At 39.2% G+C, this 19925-nt stretch overlaps 1 protein-coding gene across 9 annotated transcripts in view; it reads left to right on the top strand.

Annotated features, from left to right (window-relative positions):
- Positions 1-19925, top strand: part of LOC146398936 (uncharacterized) — an 82703-nt gene that overhangs the window by 30448 nt on the left and 32330 nt on the right. For 7 of the 9 annotated variants that reach the window (XR_014818290.1, XM_084980869.1, XM_084980872.1 and 4 more), the window contains 4 exons: positions 2576-2757; positions 6639-6774; positions 11403-11523; positions 17182-17265. Coding sequence is in view for 1 of the 9 variants with exons in the window: in XM_084980864.1 (XP_084836990.1) it covers positions 12914-12962; positions 17182-17265 (133 nt within the window). In the remaining 8 variants the exon portion in view is untranslated. Of the gene's footprint in view, positions 1-2575; positions 2758-6638; positions 6775-11402; positions 11524-12819; positions 12963-17181; positions 17266-19925 lie in introns of all 9 variants that reach the window. The other 2 variants (XM_084980864.1, XM_084980870.1) reach the window with 2 other exon arrangements.

Below are 19925 nucleotides of genomic sequence, written 5' to 3'. Positions count from 1 at the left end.
AATTCCATTAAAATAATTATCAAACTGTTACATTGACCTGTTGTTTTTTTTAACCTACCCACTAATAAATTTGAATTTCCAAAATCAGAGAACTGTGTTTTCTAACAAATAAGCTATCAGTGATTTAAAAAGAATGAATGGATGAATCAATGAATGAGCCTGTCATTTGGAGTTGATAAAATGAAGGTCCAAATATAAGCCCCAGAGGGCAATGATGATCATTGTTAAGACTTTGTAGAGTACTTTGGTGAATAAAGAGAAAGAAATCTGGATTTGTGGGGGGGTGATGTTAAAGTAGTAGTCTACCAAAAAAAAAAATGCAGTATAGTCTTCAACATGAAAAATAATGTCATAATGAAGAATCATTGGAGGGGATATGGGGTATTATCTGATAATGTATGGGTGATCAATGCCCTGCCCCCCCTTAGGCATCCCCTTCCCCACCATCTCCCAGCAATCTGCTTCCTAACTCAGTTGCACCTATCTCTTTTTATTTATTTTTTTTGGCTGCACCCATGGCACTCAGAAGTTGCTGGGCCAGGCACTGAATCTGAGCTGCAGCTGCAGCCTATGCCACAGCTGTAGCCATGCGAGATTGCTTCACCCACAGCACCACAGTGGGACTCCTCTATCTCCTTTTCTTATTTCCCAACTTCCATAATCTTTGTCCAGGTTTTGTCTTATATGGACTATTATAAGATCCTCTTAGTGGAGTTTTGGGCTCTATTTGTCCACTTCCCATCTATTTGTCATTCATTCATTCAAGAAATATTACTAGGTATGTATTTTATGCCATGGGCACATTTCTGGGTGTTGGAGATGTGGCTGTGAGCATACAAGTAACCTGTTCTCATGGATTTACACCTTCTTGAGGGGGGAAGAGGCTTCACAAAAGACAGTGATGGATTTAGCCCTGCTAAAAGGCTGGGTGATCAAAGAAGCTTCTCTGAAGAGGTTTGAGCTGGTACATGAAATACACGAGCCATACATACAGTGCTCAGGAGAACAAGTACAGAGATCTTTGGCTACAGCAAGCATGGTAGTTTCTAAAAACAAGTATAGTAGGAGAGAGGAAGAGTCATATGAGCTGAGCTCAGCGAAGCAGACAAAGCATAAACATGCAAACTTGTAGATTATAACAGAATGATATATTTTATTTGAAGGACAATTAGAATCAATTAGGAAATTTTGAGCAGAAAATGATGGGATATGACTGAAGGGAGATAAAGGAGCAAGCAAGGAGGGCACTGAAAAACTATTGCAGTAGTCCAGAAAGTCCATGATGATGGCATGAACTAAAGTGTTACAAGTGAATGATTTGGAAGTGTCTTTTGGAAGTTAAATCATCAGGGCTTGCTGATAGATTGGATGGTGAGAGATGCTGGAAAGAAGAGTCAGGAATAACTCTAGGTTTCTGGCTTGTGAAGGTGGATGGATGGCCATATTTATTGGGGGAAATAGTAGCTTTTTGAGGAGGAGGATTGTTGTCAGGAGTCAAGAATTCTGCTTGAGGTAGATATCTATCAGTCAGTCAAGGGAAGATGTCTGGGAAGTCCTTTGATATAATGAGCTCAAAGTTCAGGCAGAGGTTGGAGCTAGAGACTTAAATTCAGAAGTCAACTGTAAATAAAGTACTTAAAGCTATGAGTCTAGTTAGGATATTCTAAAGAGAGACTGTTTATAGAATAAAAGCAGCCTAGGGATGGAACCCTGGGGTCTTGTACTACAGAGCGATCAAAGGCAGTAGTAAGAGATTTTAGGAAGGAAGAATAACCAGTGAGGTAATAGGTTAACCTAAAACACAAGATGTTTTGGAAACCAGGTTCAAGAAATGTTTCTAGCAGGGACCATCATCAGCTATTTTAAGGACTGCTGGAATGTTCAGTAAGATGTGGACAAGAACATGAATATTGGATTGTGGAACAAAAAGGTTGCTGATAAATTCAACAGCAGGTTCATGGAAGTAGTAAGTTTATTTTAAAAGCCAAGTGCTTCTTCTCATACTATACATACATATCTTCTAATTACATCATAATTTGTGCACATCTCTTGAATCTTCTTAAAGACTGAAAACAAGTTTAGAGGAGTTGGACCTTTGCAGGATTTTCATTTCTTTTTCTGCCTTGATGTTAATGAACATGCCCTTAGAAATTTCTTGGGTCATTCTTGAATTTTAGGGAGCAGAAACAATACACTTGAGCTCAGTAATGGCTTTGAAATTCTTTCATGCAGAAAATTCCTCTAGTTCAACCTTAACTTTCAGCATCTTCTAAAGCATGCATAGCACTCTATCTTGCATCAGAAAGTAGTTGTTACTCTCAGTCTCCTGAGACCTTGGTACTTGACACTTACCAGTGAAAATATTTTTTTCTTTACTTAATTCTTTTTTTAATTGGGACTTGTCAGATTTTGTAATTCTTTAATTTTGTATTTCTAAGTAAGATACTCTTTATTACAGTGGAATTTTAAGACATAACTTTAGTTTGTTCTCAGGAATCTTAGTTATTGGATTTCATTCTGTATTTGTAACTGGATTTTTGTATGCATACTGTTTTAAATAACTTGTATGTTTCAGATAGAACTTGAGAATAAACTACAGCAGCAGTCAACACAAGCAGCACAGGAACTTGCAGCAGAGAAAGAGAAAATATCAGTGTTACAAAATGCCTATGAAAAAAATCAGGAAACTCTAAAGCAGCTTCAGTCTGATTTCTATGGGAAGGAATCTGAACTTCTTGCCACAAGCAAGATCTCAAGGTATCATAAAAACTCACTATGTTATTGATAAATATTAAATGATTGATCTGAACCCAGATGGGCAGGGAATGTTAGTATTTGTGGAATATCATACTTGTTTTCTTTTGAATTATTTTTGGAGAAATATGCTTTTTAAAAAATAAGTTGTGGGAATTCGTGTCGTGGCTCAGTGGTAACAAACCCAACTAGTATCCATGAAGGTGAGGTTTTGATCCCTGGCCTTTCTTAGTGGGTTAAGGTTCCAGTGTTGCCATGAGCTGTGGTGTAGGTCGCAGATGCAGCTTGGGTCCCGTGTTGCTGTGGTGTAGGCTGGCAACTGTAGCCCTGATTTGTCCCTTAGCCTGTGAACTTCCATATCCATGGGTGCAGCCCTAAAAAGGCAAGGAAGAAAAGGAAGGAAGAAAGGAAAAGAGAAAAGAAAAAGAATTCTACTGCAGTGCCTTGGGGAGGCATGGGTTTGATCCCTGGCCTGGAGCAGGGGGTTCAAGGACAGCTGCCACTCAGATTCAATCCCTGACTTGGGACCTTCCATATGCCATGGGTGTGGCCATTTAAAAACAACCACAAAACCCCATACAAATGTATCTTTTAATAGTGAAACAATTTGGAAATATGTTAACTGTCGTATTAGCTTATCAAAGGACTTTGCTGCCTATGTAAAAAAAATAACTTATAAAGGACTGCTGTTAGAAAATCCAAGGAGTTTTCAATGTAAACCACTTGTGAAAATGGAAGCAATTTTATTGTTGCTTCTCAAGAAAGACTGACTTTAATTTTATGGATTTGTTAACTTCCCAAGACTATTGGAATGCATAATGGTTAAAATCGGGAGATTATAACTCAAAGTAAATTTAACCTTAATTATCTAAACATATCTGGATACCTTGTCCTTGGCAATACTATTTGATTAGATAAAGTATCATTAAAATGAATGATATACAAAAAAGGTAAATAATTTTTATGTAGCATTAAGTTATCAGTTCTCTACAGGAGATGGAACATTTCTATTCTCTCAAAGAAGACTTAGCCAGTCCTCTTTTTTGTCGTGGTGAAATATTATGCTTTTTGATCCTTTAATGTGTATGGTTTTTTGTTTGTTTGTTTCTTTGTATAAAGTGCCTTATTGACAAATTTTGTCAAATCACAGAATATTTATAATATACATAAATATACTATGTTTTATTCATAAGCTGTTTTAGGGAAGGCTTTATGAAGGAGGTAGGACTTGACCAGGTCCTGAAGGATCTAAGAATTTGAATACCCAGAGTCCTGAGAGAGATCCGTTCACTCAGGGGCACATTTGAGAAAAGGTGCTGCAGCAGGAACCAGCAAAGCTGGGAGTCAACATAATTGTCTTGCCAGAGTGATGGTTGGTGTCTGGAAGTTTAAAAGGTTGGGTTCAAATTGTGAAGTATCTTAGATGCCTAGCAGGGATGACTGGAGTTTATATTTGGGGGAGAGGAGAAGAGTCATCTAAGCAGAGGAATAAAATGAAAAAAAAAATTTGTAGGCAACTTAACCTGGAAGTTGTTTAAAGACAGCTTAGTTTGGACCTGAGGTAAATTAGTGCCATGGAGATTAAAGAGGCTGTCTCCCTTCCTCCTCCATAAACTCCAGCAGTCTAGGTGTGAATTGATTATGACTGGGGTTAAAAAGGTTGGAACAGAAGAGATTAATGGGAGAGAGACAATGAAACAAAAAGGATGAATAACATATAGGTAGAGAGGAGGTGAAGGAATTGTTGGTGACTAATGATCTGACAAAGAAACAGGAGATTGGGTAAAAGAATTTTCATAGGGCCAACAATAGATATTTTATATATATCAAGTTCAAAATCAACAAGTTGTTTTAAGGAAAAAAATACCACCTCGACATTTAGAAAGCATCTTACTTGCTGTATTCTCTAAGTAGCTTTAAATTACTATTTTTTTTCCCTTTAGAACACTATTGAAAGTTGGGGAGGGTTGGTGGAAGAGTTTGGACTTTATCCTAAAAGAAGGAGGATTTGCAAGGATTTGTATTTTATTTAGGCCAATAACTGGCAGCAGGATAAGGATGGATTGTAGGGGAACCTGGGTGAATGTGGGGATGAGACAGAGGAGACTGTGCCATAGTCCAAGTGAAGATGATGGTGGCTTGAGCTGGTAGGAGGAAGGAAGGGAAATGCAGATGAACTGGAAGGACTATTTGGTGACAGAGAAGATGATATCTAAAGACTGACTGTAAAAGATCTACAGAAATCACACTTTTTCTTCATATGTATGTTATTTACGCATGAGAATAACAACAAGTCTTAGATCTTTTAAATCAGTATTTTTTCATTAAGCCAACTATTTTTGTCTAAAATGTTATGTCTTGTTCTAATTTTATACCTGAAAGAATGCAAATGTAAATATGGGAAGAAGAGAAAGACAGAGGGCTAAGGCTGCCATGGAGTTTTACAACTGCTGAGAGGCCATGAATAGATCTTTCTTCCAAAGCTTCCTTCTGCCTGTGAGACTGAAGCCCTGCTTGGCTGGTGACAGGCCTAATGTTTGCACAATAACAGAACTGTGACTGGATCTCAGCTCTTCTGATTCATGATTCTTTTACCATCATTTCACTAAATTTTTTTTTAATAGAAGTATTGACATTTAATTCCTTCCAAAGTGAGAAGTTATCTGAACTACTTAATAAAAGGAATTCCTAGGAACATTCAAATCAAATTTATAGGTCAGAATAAAGGATGGTTATTGGCCATTCTTTTGCTTCCGTGATTTTTTCAATTTTATGATTCTTATTTTTTCCATTATAGTTGGTTTAGTGTTCTGTCAATTTCTCCCACACAGCATCGTATTTGTTAAATAATCTTGTGTACAAGAGAGAAAAGGAAGAAGTTCAGAACCATGTAACATGACACCCAAGTCAGGGGTGCCATCTGTGGGCATGTGGTGTATCTAGACACCAGTGAAATGCAAGTCCGGCTGGCTTGATCTATGCCTTTAGCCCCATCTGCTGGATTATTAATGAAATACTAAAGTTTGTGACTGGGTATTCCAAATTGGCCATGCTGTAGGTTATTCTTTCTTGTCAAGAAAGTTCATAGAAATGGAATTTAACTATAGATTTTGTACCGTGAATGAAGTGAGAATTCTAGGATAGTAAGTTTAAAATTAAATATAAACCTTGTTAGCCTAATACTATTCCTTATATCATTTCATCAGATATCAAGAATAAGTAACAACTAAAATTTCTAAAATTTTATTTTGAAAAAAGAAAAATTTTTGGACCAAAAAAAGCTACCACAGAATAATGCAGAAATTCCTTTTTGGCTACACTACTATGTGTTTAGGGTATTCCAGGATCAGGTTTGGTATTTGTTCTACTCAGGAATTTGCTTATTCTGGTGGGAGTCAGTGGGTTAAAGTAGCCCCAGTAAAACCACTAAATGAGAGAAGGAGTTCTCCAACGTAAAAAGATCCTGAGCAGATGAAAATATCCTGGCCTGCAGCCAGGAAAAGGAATATATAGCAGTGTATTGCTGAATGACACAAATGAATATTTAGAGGCAAAGTCGAAGAGTATGTCTTGGCATCTTCAGAAAATAGTAGCACAGATTTTGAGCTTGATTTTAAAAGATTTAGTCATTAGGTTTTTGTGAGAGTTTACAATGTTATAGGCAGCTATTTAAACCACAGGCATTTTGGAGTTTGTATATTATCTTGCTCAAGGGCATAACATACTATCTTTTTAGAGTGTACTGCTTTCTACTGTGCATATGTTAACTGTTATGTTTCTATAGAAATTTACTAAACAATGACATATAATAATCTGGGGAAATTTTTTTATAAGTCTGTGAAAGAGACGCTTTCTCTAGCATAGGAGGGCTTGATTTCAAACAGGAATCAAATTGGAAACCAAAATAAACTGATTCGAGAACTGAAGACTGCCAGGACTTCTTTGGAGCAAGATTCAGCCAAGAAAGAAGAGCAGTTGAAGGAGCAGTAGAAACCACTACAAGATGTTCAGAAAGAAAAGGTATTTTATTTTCTAACTAAATCTAGAATCTTCAGAGTTACAATGGCCATAGAGATCATCTAGTCAAACCTCTTAACCAGTAAAGGCATCACCTTATATTCAACAGCTAAGATGGGCATCAAGGTTATAAATAAGAGACTCTTGGTGACTGTAATTCTAATCCTAGGAGGTTATTCTTTACAGCTTCCTTGCCATTTCTTATTGCTCTTTTTAGTTATACAAAGGAGTCTGTTTTTTTATATCATAGACCCTTGGTTATTCAAAAAAAGATACTATAGCTCCTCAATTATTTCTCATATAACATGTTATCCTCTGGATATAGAAATCAGGTATGAAAGGTCTAGGAATAATTGAGTGTGTTAAGAATTCTTAATATTAATAACCAGCTTTTTTCTAAGAGGAAGTGTGGGTTTATTTTATATAAATGATGCTAAGTTATAAAGTTGAAAGTACTGGTTATATGACCAGTACACATAATGATCAGTTATATTTCTATATAAAAGATAAATGCAGATTCTAAGAAACATTTGATTTTTGGTTTCATAACTGAGATCATGTATTTCCATCAGTGGATAGAATATTCTTAAGTGTACAATTTATGAAGGTATTTGTGTGTGTGTGTGTGTGTGTGTGTGTGTGTGCGCACTTGTATGTATATCTGTTAATTGTGCAGTTCCTGGAAATTATCTTCAACTAAAAACTAGGGGGATGTTTTTGTGGGGATGGGACCGGTGAAGCTGGAATGAAATTTATGACTTATGCCACAAGTTTAGAAAATTCTGACAGAACTATAGTTTACAGGCCTTTAATTACAAGGGCATGAGATCATGCAGCTCTTGTTTTAGTTTTGGTTCTACTTCTAATAGATTATTGAACTTTTCTAAGCCTTTGTCCCTTTACCTATAAAATGAGGATTAAAAGGAGCTATGTGGTATAGAGATTAGATTAGACATATAGTTCTCCTCTTTAGGTGCCTTATGTAAAGATAGTGAGAGTAATAATATTAATAAGCATAAGAAGGTGTTTTAGCTCAAGTTTGGCCAGACACTATTTACTTTATAGTATTAACTATTTAGTCCTTATAACATTATTATTGTTCATATTGTATAAACAAGGACACAGGAACAAGAGAAGGTAGGTAATTTGCTCAAGTTAACTTAGGTTAAAGGGGCAGAGACAGTCATAAACAGTAGCAGTCATTTTTGTTAATTTTCAGTTAAGTAGTTAAAATTATTTTTTTAATAAGTTATTTTTCTATAGTCACTGAAAAAGAACTAGTAAATGAAAAATCTAAATTGGCAGAGATTGAGGAAATTAAATGTGGACAAGAAAAATAAATTGCTAAATTGAGTGAAGAACCTAAGTCTCACAAGCAAGAAAGCATAAAGATATGTGAAGATAATCATTGTTTTTCCTCTGTATTTTTTAGTGCTTGTTAAAAAAAAGTGTATATATATACACACACACACATTTATTTATTAAGAACATACTTTGTGGGAGTCCCCACCATAGCCCAGTGGGTTAGGAATCAAACTGCAATGGCTCGGGTTGCTGCAGAGGTGTCAGGTTTGATTCCAAGAGCAGTGGGAATTGCCTTGGCTTAGGTCACAACTGCAGCTCAGATTCAATCCCTGGCCTGGGAACTTCCATATGATGTGGGTGCAGCCATAAAAAGAAAAAAACAACATACTTTATGCCAGGAACCATTGTTTTGTTATTTTTGACAAATATTCTTGCTCTCAGTGCTTTTGTGTTGCAGAATATCTATACATATATTGAAACTGTTACTTCTGTTTTCAGATGACTAAATAATGAGAAGTAACCCTAAAAATTTAGATTTTATTGAGATGCTAATCAAGAAAGCTATCAATTAAAAGAATTATGTGCGTTCCCATCATTGCTCAGTGGTTAACAAATCCAACTAGGAACCACGAGTTTGTGGGTTCAATCCCTGGCCTCGATCCGTCATTGCCGTGAGCTGTGGTGTAGGTCACAGATGTGGCTCAGATCCTGTGTTGCTGTGGCTGTGGTGCAGGTGGGTGGCTACAGCTCTGATTAGACCCCTGGCCTGGGAACCTCCATATGCTGCAGGAGTGGCCTTAGAAAAGGCAAAAAGACAAAAAATAAAAGAGTTATAGATAGCAAACTTCAAAATATCTAAGTTTAGAATTAAGATTTTAAGAGATTCTGTTTTTATAATTGTTTTTCTTCCTAAAATACTTAAATCTCTTTTTTTTTTTTTTTGTTTGGGGCAAGGAGTAGCAAATTTGTTAGGACTGAGAAGATTGTGTAGTAGTGCCCCAAAGAACCATTTCACTGAAGGTGGAATTTAGGTGGTATATATACACAATGGAATACTACTCAGCCATAAAAACGAACGACATAATGCCATTGGCAGCAACATGGATGGAACTAGAGAATCTCATCCTGAGTGAAGTGAGCCAGAAAGACAAAGACAAATACCATATGACATCACTTATAACTGGAATCGAATATCCAGCACAAATGAACATCTCCTCAGAAAAGAAAATCATGGACTTGGAGAAGGGACTTGTGGCTGCCTGATGGGAGGGGGACGGAGTGGAAGGGATCGGGAGCTTGGGCTTATCAGACACAACTTAGAACAGATTTACAAGGAGATCCTGCTGAATAGCATTGAGAACTTTGTCTAGATACTCATGTTGCCACAGAAGAAAGGGTGGGGAAAAATGTAATTGTAATGTATACATGTAAGGATAACTTGATCCCCTTGCTGTACAGTGGGAAAAAAAGCAGATGAAAAAGGAAGAAGTTGAACTGAGGAAAGAATTTATGGAGAAGGGAGCTAAACTGGTCAGTACGTTAATGGTGGGAGGTGTGTTTTTTTAATTTTTTTTTTAAGGTACAGTTCATTCATAATCATGTGCCAATTGCTGCTGTACAGCAAAGTGACCCAGTCATCCATATATACACATTCCTCTTCCTGTAGTATCATCCATCATGTTCTATCCCAAGATTAGATATAGTTCCCTTTGCTGTACAGTACAATGGGAGGTTTTGTAATTGATTTTGTAAATTAATTCAGTGAGAGAGGATTTTTCTACTTAAAAGTTATAATTCAAGTGCTCAACTGACACTTTACTGTTCAATTTAAGACTGATGTGATTGACTTAAATAGCTGACATGTGATAGGAAATATAATTTTTGGCTTATGTAAGTGAAAGTTCAGTAGAACATAATTAAAAAAAAAAAAAAAACCTTTTAGTGCCAGTAAAACAAACTAACCTCTAACTATGTAGTCTGCGGTAGATGGCATGAACGTTAGTTATATTGAACTCATTTTTTTGGTCACAGTGAATGCTGATAAGGGGAAGTGGAGATTTCAGTTGGGAATTGTGATGACCAATTGTGTGACCAAAAGTCTACTTTCCCCTCCCTAACTTGCGTGTGCCAAATGGGAAGCATCTGGCTTTCCTCTAGTGAATGAGGTCCAAATAGCCCCAGATAACTTGACTGTGGAATGTTTTCATTGAATTGCAATTTCAGGTTCACACAGTGATTTGAAGTATTGTGTTTTTGGCATGTTGATGGAGACCAAGGGATGCATGTGTAATTTAAGACATAAGAAAAGTCGAGCTTTATCTCCAGGGCACCTTGCTATCCCTGATTATGGTTATTCTTCTGCTGTAGTGGAAAAAAGGAAAATCTTAAATTGATTTACTTCAGCTTGATTTTATAAGAAACCTGCTGAACATCATTTCAGCATTGTGGCCTTTAAGCCAGTTCAAAATACACAGATATTTGTGGAATCCATTCTACTAGTGTCTTCTTTCCCAAAGAAGTAGTAGTAGTTATGCAGCTGGTATTTTAAATTCGACAAATTTATTTTTTTTACTTTATTTTTGTAATAGATTTTTTTTACTCACCGTTTTTCCTATTCTCAGCATTCTGAAAGAAAAGAAAAAGAAGTAGCAGTGCAGAAGCATGAGGAAAACTAGGCTAAACATACCATGCAGATAGCTGCATTAAATGAAAACCTGGGCACTGTAAAGAAGGAGTGGCAGTCCAGTCAGCAGTGAGTCAGTGAGCTCAAGAAGCAGATGGGGGAGTTCCCGTCGTGGCTCAGTGGTTAACGAATCTGACTAGGAACCATGAGGTTGTGGGTTCGATCCCTGGCCTTGCTCAGTGGGTTAAGCATCCGGCGTTGCCATGAGCTGTGGTGTAGGCCGCAAATGCAGCTGGGATCCCCCGTTGCTGTGGCTTTGGCCCTCCATATGCTGCGAGGTGTGGCTCTAGAAAAGAAAAAAAAAAAAAAAGCAGATGGATGACTTACAGGGAAAAATCATGGTATTGGAAGCAACAGTTCAGAATAATCATGATGAAAGAAGGGCACTACCAGAAAGGTGACTGATGTCTAATAAAAATAATTTATTTCCATTCTAAGTGATAAAGACTTACATATTGCACATTGAAAAAAACTGAAGTCTTGAGAATAGTGCTCCAACAGGTATTTAAGTAGCCATTTAGAAACTACTCATTACAACAGATGGTTGAAATTCATGTATTATGCTTCAGACTGCTAAAGTAGTTCATTATCTGTGTTGGGGGGTCTTTAATTATTTTTTTAATGTTTTTGTGATTTGTTCTAGGTGTCTTAAAGGAGAAGGTAAAATAGAAAAGCTTCAAACCAAAGTACTAGAGTTGCAAAGAAAGCTGGATAATAAAACTGCAGCAGTGCAGGAGCTGGGCAAAGAGAATCAGTCCCTTCAGGTAAGTCGCCTGGTGATGTGCAGCAGTTTTTTAGTCTAGAATTTACCTCTTAGTAAAAAGCATATTTTGAACATTAAAAAATCTCATATATACATACTTTTAAATGGCTGCTGTCTGTGTAATAATATTGTAGGTGTTATGGGTAATTAAATACAAGATTTAAAGACTTCAGGGATTCCAAGGATTATAGAGACATGTCATTCATGAATTGTCAGTATTAGGAGAAGTCAAGAACACAAAGGCATGAATGAGTTGCTGTGTGTTAAAGAAGTGATCTGAATATATATGCTTGGAGTCTCAAGGAAGGATTGCTCCCTAGGGTTAGAATAAATGGGAAATTACCAAAGGTTAGAAATTTCCAGTGCTTTTGAGAGATAAAATTTGCTTTGCTTTATTGTCATTCAGACTTAAGATTGTAGCACTTTTTGATAATGGAAGATGACCAAATTATTTCTGATTTTCAAAATGTTATCCATTTGAAAACTTGGGCACCAATCATTCTTAAAAGTGTGGAATATTATAATGTGCTGAAACTTTTTAAAATAGATCAGACCTACACAAACACTGAATAGAAAGTGGGCTAACGACAATGAAGTACAGAGCTGAAGCACCTGTGGGAAAGGCTTTTCAGTCACAGTGAGATGGGATTTTATTCCACAGTTGACTGTTTTAACCATCAGAATTGTCCTGCATTTGATAGACTTTAAAAGTTTTGCCATTTATTAACTTTAACTTATAACTACGTAGAACAATTAAATTTATGCAGTCTAGTTTCTGATTAGCATATATTTTAACTTTAAATTCATTTGTTGCCTTCCTACTGATTCACTTTCTAGAATAATCATTTTCTGAACCACAGCATCATTATTAAACTCATACATTTTATCATCATTGAGTTATTTTAAAGGAAGAAAAAGCAGAGATTAAAAAAATCATTTTAAATAATACCATCATGTGATGTTTCAAATTTATATTCTGATTGTAGAAATGATGCCTGAAATATTTGGCAAGTAGAAATAGTTTTTCACCTGATAGGACTGTTTTATTAACACTTTAAAAATGCCTCGCATGGTTTTTTGAAAATTCTAAGATCAATCTCATATTGAAATTTTTAGTGTAGTATATAACTAGTAAGCATTCAAATTAATCAAAGGATTAAATCAGCATTGAGATTTGTTATTAAATAAACCTTGAAATAGTATACTTTCAAAGTGCAGTTGGCCTATTCTTGTAGTCTCATAATTTTGATATAGTTGTTATGCTTGAAAATGTTTATTTTTTTGTTGTTGTTTACAGCATCACTGCAGACAATGTGGAAATATCTTCTGTGCTGAGTGTTCAGCCAAAAATGCCTTAACTCCTTCTTCTAAGAAGCCTGTTTGTATCTTTGATGCATGTTTCAGTGACTTCCAAGGATAATGGGTTGTCACAACTTCAGAGTAATAATACACTAACATTCAATTTTTAATAAATGCACTTCATAGAGGTCTTGGACTACTACTATTTGATTTGGACAGTGGTTGCAATACTAAACCAAATTAGAATTTATATCTTTTGGAATGTTATCAAGTAAAACTCTTCTATTTTTGTGAGACTTGGGCTCATCTTTCATTACGTTTTTCTGTTTCACCCTGGAACAGCTTACACGCCAAGTTTAGAATTAGCCAATGAAATATAAATAAACTTTGGATGGAAAATAGGAATGTATTTTTTAATTATAATTTCATTGTTCACAAATGACACAACTACATTTCCATAGCTTACTTCTCCCAAATTTACACAAAGGTACGTGAGTACTGTTACCATATAATATGTGCCGCACAATGACACATATTTTCTTTGTGAAGTTTGGCATAGAACTATAAAGCTTTCTTTTTTCTTATATAATCTGTATGCTGCCTTATTTGAGTGACTGCTCTCTGATTGCGTTTTCCTCAGTCCTAGTTCTTTCTCTTCTTCTTTTTTTTTTTCTCTTCTTTTTTCTTCCCTTTCCTTCCTTTCTTTTTGGTTTAGAGAAGCTCTTTCAAAATTTCCTTTAACCTGGGTTTTGTGTTGCTGTATTCTTTAAGTTTTCGTTTGTTGGGAAAAATTTTTATTTCCCCTTCTATTTTAAATGATATTCTTGCTGGATAGAGTATTCTAGATTGCATATTTTTTCCTTTTAGCACTTTAAATATCTCTTGCCATTCCCTCCTGGCCTGTAGTGTTTCTGTAGAGATATCAGCTGATATTCTTATGGGGGTTCCCTTGTGGGTAACATTCTGTTTTTCTCTTGCTGCCTTTAGGATCCTCTCTTTATCACTAACTTTTGCCATCTTTATTATGATGTGTGTTGGTGTGGGTCTGTTTGGGTTCAGTTTGTTTGGGGCCCTCTGTGCTTCTTGTATCTTGGACCCAGTATCCTTTAGATTTGGGAAGTTTCCATCGATAATTTCTTCAAATATATTTTCCATCCCCTTATCTTTTTCTACTCCTTCTGGAATTCCTATTATGCGTAGATTGGCCAGCTTTCTATTATCCCATAGGTCTCTTATATTGCTTTCCAGTTTTTTGATTCGGTTTTCTGTCTGTTGACCGGATTGAGTGATTTCCATTATTCTATCTTCCATATCACTGATTTGTTCTTCTGCATTATTCATTCTGGTTTTTACTGCCGTTAGTTCAGTTTGCGTCTCTGCAAATGAATGTTCTAGTTTCTCTTGGCTCCTCCTTATATTTTCTAGTTCCTTTCTGAGGGTATCTGCGTTACTGTTCATATCTTCTCTTAATTCCTTCAGTATTTTCCCTATTTCTCTTTTGAACTCCAGGTCTGTCAGTCTGCAGAGATCTGTTTCATTGTTGACTGTTTGAGGTGAGTTCTCCTGTTGGTTTGACTGGGGGTGGTTTCTCAGCTTCTTCATCTTGCTTGTTGTTTTCTTTTTCCTGGTGGAGTTGTACCCTCAGTGGCCGGGCAGTGTTTCCCTTGTCACTGCCGTGGAATATTTTCTGAGGGCTGGTGATGGTATGCAGCTGATCCTCTAGAGCTTGGCACCCCCTGGGGCCTTGGGCGGGTAGCAGGGCCGCTGGAAATCCAAGAGGCTCCTCCCCAGGGCAGCCCGACTCCGAAAAACCATCTGAGAATTAGGCAGACTTATTCACAGCCTGGCTAGGCTTGTTCTAGCTTTTCTGGGCTGCAGGCCTTTTCTCGGGGGCTGGTGGTGATTGGTGCTGCTCTGCGGAAGTGTAGCCCCTCCAAAGGGCAAGCAGGCCTGTGCAGGGACAGCCCCTGTGGTGGTAGGCTTCAGGCAATTGTTGAGGCCAGCCCTCCTGGATGGCAGGTAGCCCCAGGTCCAGCGAGAGCATAGGGGGTGGTGGGGGTGGGGGGGAAGCACTGGGAAGCGCAGCTTTCTGCTAGCTAGTGGGCCTGTAAGCTTGCTGTGGTGTGGGGGGTATTCTATGGGGACCCACCCCTTCTTTTCTCCCCTCCCCAGCACGGGCGCAGACCAGGCTCTTCTCCCAGGTTCCCTCTGATGCAGCTTTCCACTTCCCCGCCCCTAGAGTATTGCTCCCTCCCTCTGCCACAGTTTTGTTTTCTAGTCTCCCAGGCAGTCTCTGCCCGGTCAAAAAGTTTCTAGACTTCCAAGCAGTTTCCGCTCCGCCCTGCCCCCCCAGCCCTGGGACTAACCTCTGGAGCCGAGGTCTTGGTGCCCAGCCCCCACCCAGGCATCTCAATTTTTGGTGACTGTGCCCATAGTTCAGATGGTCCGTTCGGTTCTTGATCGGCTTTTCCGTACTCTGACTTACTGCTATTCTCTTCTCTGCATCTGGAGATTTCTCTGGTTCGTTTGATCTTCCCCCCGTGGAGGTGACTTTCCAGCGTGCGGGATCCCTTTCTCCTCCTCAGTTCCCTTTCGGGAGCGCCCATCCCGCTCGGATTCACCTTCTCTCACTCTCCTCTTTTCTCCCGATCTGCCCAGTAATGTCACGAACTTCTTGCCGTTACTGGAGTTTAGGTTCCTCTGCCAGCGATTGGTTGCTGTTCTGTGCAAGTCATTTATTCTGTAGATGTGCTTTTTTTGTTGTGTTTGTGGGAAAGGGTGAGCGTGTCCCCCTACTCCTCTGCCATCTTGTCCTCTCTCCCCCATAATTTCTACTAATCTGTCCTCCACCTCGTTTATTCATTCTTCTGCCTCCTGTATCCTGCTGTTAGCTGCTCCTCGTGAATTTTTTATTTCAGTTGTTGTATTTTGCATCTCTTCTTGTTTGAGTTTTATATCTTGTATCTCTTTGCTCAGTGTTTCCTGTTAACTACCCATCTTTGCCTCCAGTTTATTTCCAATGTCTTGCATCATCTTCAGCATCAACAGTCTAAAGTTTTTTCCTGGAGGCTGAGACTCTCCTCATCACTTAGCTGATATTCTGGGGGTTTTCCTTTCTCCCTCATCAGAGTTATAGTTCTCTGTCTTTTCATTTTTATAGGTTTTTGGTGCAGTGACCTTTTGACAGGGAATAGAATTGTAGCCTCTGTTCCTTCTGGTGTCTGCCCCCCTTGTGGCTGAGGTTGGTATGGAGCCTTGCTGTAGGCTTCCTGATGGGAAGGGCTGATGCCTGCCCACCGGTTCGTGGGGCTGATTCTGATTCTCCTCCCTCTAGTGGGTGGGGCTTTGTCTCTGGATGGGATTAGAGGTGTCTGTGTGCCTGAGGGTTCTTTAGGCAGCTTGTTTACTGAGGGATGGGGCTGTGATCCTACCTGGATTGCTGTTTGCCCTGGGGCTTCTCAGCACTGACTGGTGGGGCCAGATTTTGCCAAAATGGCCACCCTCCAGAGAAAGGCATGCTGCTGAATATTCCTGAGAGCTTTGTTCCCAATGTCCCTCCCTCGCAACAAGCCACATTCACCCCTGTTTTCCCAGGATGTTCTCCAAGAACTGCATTCAGTTTTGACCAGATTCCTATGGAGACTTTGCTTTGCCCTGGGACTCGGTGCACGTGAAAGTCTGTGTGCGCCTTTTAAGAGTGGGGTCTCCTTTTCCCCCAGTCCCGTGGAGTTCCTGCACACATGCCCCACTGGCCTTCAATGCCAGATGCTCTGGGGCTCTTTCTCCCAGTGCCAGATCCCTGCATGTGAGGATTTGATGTGGGGCTCAGAACTCTCACTCCTGTAGGTCTCTGTGAACCAGTTAGTTTCCAGTCTGGGGGGCTTCCCCCCTGGGAGGTATGGGGTTGTTTGTATCACAAAATCATCCCTCCTACCTCTTGATGTGGCCTCCTCTTTCTCTTCCGGAGTAGGATGTCTTTTTGAAGGTTTCTGGTCCATTTGGGTGAAGATTGCTCAGCCTTTAGTCGTGACTTTTGTTGTTTTTAGGAGAGAAGTTGAGCTCCAGTCCTCTTCCGCCATCTTAATCCCATCTCCTACATCCAACTTTCAAAAACCTGAAATGTGCCCATGACATCACTACCATGGACACTTACTGCACCACAGACAATGCATGTCTGTATTACTAATTTGCCTGCAAAAACTCCAGACTGGATTCTTGGCTGCATTGTTGAAAGAAAGAAAATAGCCGTTAACAGTGATTTCCCAAACAGAATGGTTTTACTCTTTGGGAAGATAAAACCCTTTGACTCAGTTCCTGCGGTGATTTACTAACATGCCTTTGGTGTGCCTGTTGGTCCTAGGTGGAGTGGGGAACACACACCTCGTTCCTGTCTTCAAGCAACCTAGGATCTATTCTGCAGACAAAACATGGATCCATCCAAAAGGTAAGTCACAAGTAATGATGGTGTGTTGTGAATTTCTGCAAGGAGTGGAAGAGCCCACAGAGTTCTCAGCTTAAGACTCAGTTGTCTTCCCAGCTCTCTGAAGTCTTTCCTCACAGCAGCCCAGACACCCTGTGATGATCTCTGCCCTGACCATTCTCATTCACGTTCATTGGACTGTCCCCAGGTTTAACAGATAAGAACAAGATAGGCCCAGTTACATTGGCATTTCAGATAAACAACAGATATATTTTAAGTATACGGATGCCTCATGCAATATTTGAGACCTACTCAAAAGTATTCCATGTTTCCCTGAAATGCAGATGGATATATACCACATCTTTCTTGGCTCATCCTTCTGTAGATGCTTGGGTTGTTTTCTTGTCCTGGTGATTGTAACTCTGTTGTGATGAAATAGAGGTGCGTATGATCGTCAAGCGAGTGTTTTCGATAAATTGCCAGAAGTGGAATTGCTGGGTCACACTGTAGTTCTGATTTTAATTTTTTGAGCAATCTCATGCTGTTTTCCACTGTGGCTGCACCAGTAATGTTCCTTTTTCTCCACATGCTCTCCAACATTTATTGCTTGTGTGTGTGTGTGTTTATAATAACCATTCTCTAAGGGATGAGGTTGAAACATTATTGTGGTTTTGGTTTGTAGTTCCATTAGTGTGGTTTAACCTCTTGTCATAAGCCTGTTGGCCATTTTCTGTTTTCTTTGGAAAATGTCTATTCAGATCCTCTGCCCCAGTTTTTTGTTTGTTTGTTTTTTGTTTGTTTTGTGCCACACCCAAGGCACACAGAAGTTCCCAGGTAAGGGACGGAACCAGCAGCGCCCCATGGCACCGTAGTAACAATAGCAGATTTTTTGTATTTTTGCCACGTTCTTGGGCCGCTCTTGGGGCATATGGAAGTTCCCAGGCTAGGGGTTGAATCGGAGCTCTAGCCGCTGGCCCACACCACAGCCACAGCAATGCCAGATCTGAGCCGTGTCTGCGACCTACACCACAGCTCACAGCAACGCCAGATCCTTAACCCACTGAGCAAGGCCAGGGATCAAACCCACGACCTCATGGTTCCTAGTCAGATCCGTTAACCACTGCGCCACAATGGGAACTCCATTCCGCTGGTTTAATTTTCCCTTTCTATCACTTGCCTTTGAGGTCAGAGCCAAGTGTAAGCAGACAGATGTCCATGTGCTTACCACCTATGTTTTCTCCTAGACATTGTATGGTTTCATTTCTTCCATTTGAGTCTTTAGTCCATTTTAATTTGGGGATGTGTTGTAAGGTAGGGGTCTCGTTCCATTCCTTGCATGTGCCTGTGCAGTTCTTCCAGCACCATTGATTGAAGAAACTGTCCCTTGTCCATTGTATGCTCTGTGGTCCTTTGTTGGAAATGACTTGTCTGTGTCTGTGTTGGTTTTCCTTCTGGGCTGTCAGTGTTGTTTCACTGGTCTGTCTGTTTTGTTTTTGTGCCAGTCCTGATCTGTTTTGCTATCTATAGCTTTGTAGTGTAGTTTGAAATCAGGAAATGTAATCCTTCCAGCTTTGCTGCTCTTTCTCAAGATGGTTGTAGCTGATGGGGATCTATTGTGGTTCCATACAAATTTTAGAAGGGTTTCTCCTAGGTCTGTGCAATGTGCAGTTGGGATTTTGGTGGAGAGTGCATTGAGTCTCTGTTGCTTTTGGTAATCTGGACATTTGAATGATGTGAATTCACTCATAAACATGAAATATCTTTCCATTAATTTGTGCCTTTAATTTCTTTCCTCAACAGCATATAGTTTAGAGTGTACAAGTCTTTACCTTGCCTGGTTAAATTTATCTCTAGGTACTTTAGTTTTTTCTTTTACTTTCATTTTATTTATTTTTATCTATTTATTTATTTATTTTATTTTATTATTATTATTTTTTTTTTTTTTGCTATCTCTTTGGGCGGCTCCCACGGCATATGGAGGTTCCCAGGCTAGGGGTCGAATCGGAACTGTAGCCACCGGCCTATGCCAGAGCCACAGCAATGCGGGATTTGAGCTGCGGCTGCAATCTACACCACAGCTCATGGCAACGCCAGATCGTTAACCCACTGAGCAAGGGCAGGGACCAAACCTGCAACCTCATGGTTCCTAGTCAGATTCCTTAACCACTGGGCCTTGACGGGAACTCCTAGGTACTTTATTTTTGATGCAATCATAAATACGATTTTTTGGTTTGTTTCTGTTTTAAATCTTCTATGTCTTTGTTTAGTCTTTCTTGTAATGTGTTGATCTTTGCCTCCAGTTTTTGTCTGAGCTCTTGGATCCTCTTCACAATCATTATTCTAAAGTCATTTTGCATGGAGGTGGGTGTGGGGGTTGTCTTGTTCCTTCATCTGGTTCATATTTCTCTGCCTTCTCATTTTGTATGCTTTTTGCATGATCTCCTTTTTGTAGGTTAGAGGTGTGTAGCCTGTCTTGCTTCTAGTGTCTGCCTTCTTGTAGGTAAAATAGAGGCGTTTATGGCCAGCTTCCTGATGGGAGGGACAGGTGCCTGCCCACTGGTAGGTGGAGCTGAGCCTTGTCCCTCTAGGGGGTGGACCTTTGTCTGTGGGTGTGATGTGGAGCACTTTAGGTACCTGTTTGTTGATCAGTGGGTCTGTGTTCCCAGCCTGTTTGTTGTTTGGCC

Source organism: Sus scrofa, chromosome 10 (assembly GCF_054392235.1).
Source record: "Sus scrofa isolate SSC_HxYL_T2T_F1_AM1 chromosome 10, Sscrofa_HxYL_maternal_Yorkshire_Landrace_v2.0, whole genome shotgun sequence".
NCBI classification, from domain to species: Eukaryota; Metazoa; Chordata; class Mammalia; order Artiodactyla; family Suidae; genus Sus; species Sus scrofa.
The sequence above is the reverse complement of the archived record's forward strand: the minus strand, read 5'-3'. Positions and strand labels throughout refer to the sequence as shown.